This window comes from Cebus imitator, unplaced genomic scaffold (genome assembly GCF_001604975.1).
Source record: "Cebus imitator isolate Cc_AM_T3 unplaced genomic scaffold, Cebus_imitator-1.0 Scaffold296, whole genome shotgun sequence".
NCBI classification, from domain to species: Eukaryota; Metazoa; Chordata; class Mammalia; order Primates; family Cebidae; genus Cebus; species Cebus imitator.
The window spans coordinates 1180424-1184374 of NW_016107611.1; the positions used below are offsets into that span (position 1 = coordinate 1180424).

The window sequence follows — 3951 nt, forward strand, 5'->3', positions numbered from 1 at the left end:
GCGGGATCTCGGCTCACCGCAACCTCTGCCTCCTGGGTTCAGGCAATTCTCCTGCCTCAGCCTCCTGAGTAGCTGGGATTACAGGCATGCACCACCATGCCCAGCTAATTTTTATATTTTTAGTAGAGACATGGTTTCACCATGTTGACCAGGATGGTCTCGATCTCTTGACCTTGTGATCCACCCGCCTCGGCCTCCCAAAGTGCTGGGATTACAGGCGTGAGCCACCGCACCCGATCTGCTATACCATCTTAACAGAGGCCCAAATGAGCAGGAGGAACCCTGCAAACATCTGGGGAACACTGTTCCAGGCAGAGGGAACAGCTAGTGCAAAGACCTTGGGAGGCAAGCATGCTTTGTACGTGGGAGAAACACAGCAAGGAGGCTAGTCTGGTCTGGGAGAGGAAGGAGATGGGGCCAAAGGGGATTGATGAGGATGAGACAAGATCACATAGGGCCTATGGGCCACAGTAAGGACTGGGGGATGTGTGATCTGGCCCACGTTCTAAAACGGCCCCTCTGGGCCGGGTGTTGTGGCTCACGCCTATAATCTCAGCGCTTTGGGAAGCTGAGGCAGTCAGATCCCTTGAGGTTGGGAGTTCACGACCAGCCTGGCCAACATGGTGAAACCCCATCTGTACTAAAAATACAAAAATTAGCTGGGCATGGTGGTGCATGCCTGTAATACCATCTACTCGGGAGGCTGAGGTTGGATGACAGCTTGAACCCGGGAGGCAGAGACTGCAGTGAGCCAAGACAGCACCACTGCACTCCAGCCTGGGCGACAGAGCAAGACTCCATCTCAAACAAATAAAATAAAATAAATAGTCCCTCTGGCTGCTGTGTGGGGGACAGACAGTAGAGCACAGGTGGAAGCAGGGAAGCCATGAGAAGGAAACTGTACTAGCCCAGCAGGAAGCCAGTGGTGGCTGAATCAGGATGGAGGGAGTGGGTGGGGAGAAGTGGTTGGACACTGGGGACATTTCCAAAGTATTCAACACGTTGGAGTTAGCACTGCCAAAAGCATAGGGGTGAGAGGTGAGCAGTCTGTGATTCCTTCACCCCTCCCCCACCCCAGGCCTCTCCATATTGCTGTGGTGCAGGGTAACCTGCAAGTTGTGCACCGGTTGATCAACCTCTTCCAGCAGGGGGGCCGGGAGCTCGACACCTACAACAACCTACGGCAGGTGAGGCTGGGGGATGGGACTCCTGGGTCTGAGGGAGGAGGGGCTGGGGGCCTGGACTCTTGGGTCTGAGAGAAGAGGGAGTCTGGACTCCTGGGTCTGAGGGAGGAGGGCTGGGGTCTGGACTCTAAGTAGCCAGGTGCTCCAGGCTCCTGGTTCCTGGGAAAGAAGGGCTCAGTGGCCTAAGGACCTTCTAGGTGAGGAGGGAGGGGGCTGGGGACCCAGAATCCAGGTACTAGGGAAAGAGGAGGTTGGAGGCCCCGTCTTCTGGGTCCTGGGGAAGGAGGAGCACGGAGAGGCTCTCAGGTTTCTGTTCCTGGGTGAGACTGCAGGGATTGATGAGGAGTCAGGGTTCAGAAAACCTGAGGGAGGCAGGACTGGAGACCGGGGCTGGACACAGGTCCCTCACCGTCACCGTTCTGCAGACACCGCTCCACCTGGCTGTGATCACCACATTACCGTCTGTGGTCCGGCTCCTGGTGACGGCTGGTGCCAGCCCCATGGCGCTGGACCGCCATGGCCAGACGGCCGCCCACCTGGCGTGCGAGCACCGCAGCCCGACCTGTCTGCGAGCCCTGCTGGACAGCGCAGCTCCGGGCACGTTGGACCTGGAGGCCCGCAATTACGACGGTAAGCATCTACCGCGGGACATGGCTGGGCTGTCCAGAGGACCTGCAGTCCATCTGCGGCCGCAAAGCCCCAGGCCTAGGTTTCACCGAGCCTTCCCCTCCCTCAGGGCTCACTGCCCTGCACGTGGCAGTGAACACCGAGTGCCAAGAAACCGTGCAGCTCTTGCTGGAGCGCGGCGCGGACATCGACGCAGTGGTGAGGCGCACTGGGAGCTGTGAGGGGCGGGGCTTTAGCAGGGGCGGGGCCTTCGCTGAGTGGGGTCTTTGCGGGGCGTGGCCTTAGCGGGGCGGGGCCTTTTTGCAGGGGCGGGGCCAGTGTGGGGTTGGCGTGGGAGAGCGCCCGGGTGGGGCGGGGCTTGGAATATCGGACCCATGAGAGAGGCTTGGACCCCGCGAATGGGATGCGAACGGGATGCGTGCCACTGGCTGCTGGAGCAGAGCTTGGAGAGACTCAAAGACCTTCCCCCCCCGCCGCAGGACATTAAGAGCGGCCGCTCCCCGCTCATCCACGCGGTGGAAAACAACAGCCTTAACATGGTGCAGCTGCTGCTCCAGGTGCGTACGGCCTTCCTGAGCCTCGCGCCCACCCCATCCTCTGACCCCCAGCCGGCCCTGGTCCCAGCCCCTAGCTCTGACCCCGCCTTCCAGTTCTGTCTCTGGCTCCAGCTCCGCATCCAGCTCTGACCCTTCCTTTAAGGCCTCCGCGCTCTCAGCCCTCGGACTCCACGCCCGTGGCTGCGAACATGTCCCATTCCTCCCCTGCCCTCTCAACAGCCTAGGCCCTACCCTGCGATGGCCTGGCCGACCCCGCCTTCCAGCTAGGCCCTGTCCCCGCACTGTCCTTCACCCCGTCAATTCCCCCCACCGCCCCCGACTCCTTGGGGCGCAGGCCTTAGTGTCCAGCTCCGGTTCATTCAGCGCCGCCAGCGCAGTCCCGCTAGGCCCGCCCTTGGCTCTTGCTCCCACCTTCCTGTGACCCCACCCCGATCCGGTGCTGCACCACGTGCCGGCCACCCACCCGGGCCCCCAGCGCCTGTTCCCCTACCCCCGGCGGCCCGCGCGCCCCCCTGACCCGGCCCTCCCGTCCCGCAGCACGGCGCCAACGTGAACGCGCAGATGTACTCGGGCAGCTCCGCGCTGCACTCGGCGTCCGGCCGCGGGCTCCTCCCGCTGGTGCGCACGCTGGTCCGCAGCGGCGCTGACAGCAGCCTCAAGAACTGCCACAACGACACGCCACTCATGGTGGCGCGCAGCCGCAGGGTGAGCTGGTGCGGCTGGGGGCATGCGCCTTGCACACCTGTGTCCGCGGGCAGGTGGCAGGCGAGTGTGCCAGGGCACAGAGGTGTGAGTGTGCCTGTGCCGTTTCGTGGAGGGGAGTGGGTGAGCCTCTGAGAGCGCGGATGTGAGTTCCAGACATGAGAGACTGGCACCAAGAAAGGAAGTGCCTTGCCTATCTTTTCCTACTGAGAAATGGAGAGGCCCCCACCTGGATCCAGCGAGCTAGGAGGGATAGAAGGAGGGAGGGCTGTGAGGCAGGGGTGGCTCTGTGGTGACACCCATCTGCCTACAGGTCATCGACATCCTGAGGGGGAAGGCCACCCGGCCTGCTTCCACCTCCCAGCCAGACCCCTCCCCTGACCGGAGCACCAACACCTCCCCAGAGAGCAGCAGCCGCCTCAGCTCCAATGGTGAGAAATGGGTCCCAACCTCTAGCCCTGAGGCCTCCTCCCTCAGACCCAGGAAACCCACAGCTCCTTCTCCCTCAGACCCAGGAGTCCAGGCCCCCAGCCTCCTCCCTCAGACCCAGGAATCCCAACCCACAGCCTCTCCTTTCTCAGATCCAGGAGTCCAAGATCCCAGACCCCTCTTTCCTCAGACCTCCAGCCTCCTACCCACCCCATCCTCTGACCCCAACGGGGCTCTGACCCCAGCCCCTAGTGCTGACCTCCCCTTCCAGTTGTGGCTACCACTTCTGCTGTGTGTCCAGCTCTGACCCTTTCTTTAAGGCCTCGTTCTCTCATCCCCTTGGATTCCAGGCCCCTGGCTTCAAACCTGTCCCATTCCTCCCCTGCCCCCTAACTGGCCTAGGCCACACCCTGTGATGGCCCCCCGCCCCTCCTCCCTCAGACCCCAGCCCC

At 62.4% G+C, this 3951-nt stretch overlaps 1 protein-coding gene across 1 annotated transcript in view; it reads left to right on the forward strand.

The window, feature by feature from the left end:
- Nucleotides 1–3951, forward strand: part of BCL3 (BCL3 transcription coactivator) — a 14233-nt gene that overhangs the window by 9409 nt on the left and 873 nt on the right. The window contains exons 3-8 of the mRNA XM_017502417.2: nucleotides 1079–1187; nucleotides 1610–1814; nucleotides 1921–2009; nucleotides 2291–2368; nucleotides 2906–3073; nucleotides 3384–3501. Coding sequence (XP_017357906.1) covers nucleotides 1079–1187; nucleotides 1610–1814; nucleotides 1921–2009; nucleotides 2291–2368; nucleotides 2906–3073; nucleotides 3384–3501 — 767 coding nt within the window. The remainder of the gene's footprint in view (nucleotides 1–1078; nucleotides 1188–1609; nucleotides 1815–1920; nucleotides 2010–2290; nucleotides 2369–2905; nucleotides 3074–3383; nucleotides 3502–3951) is intronic.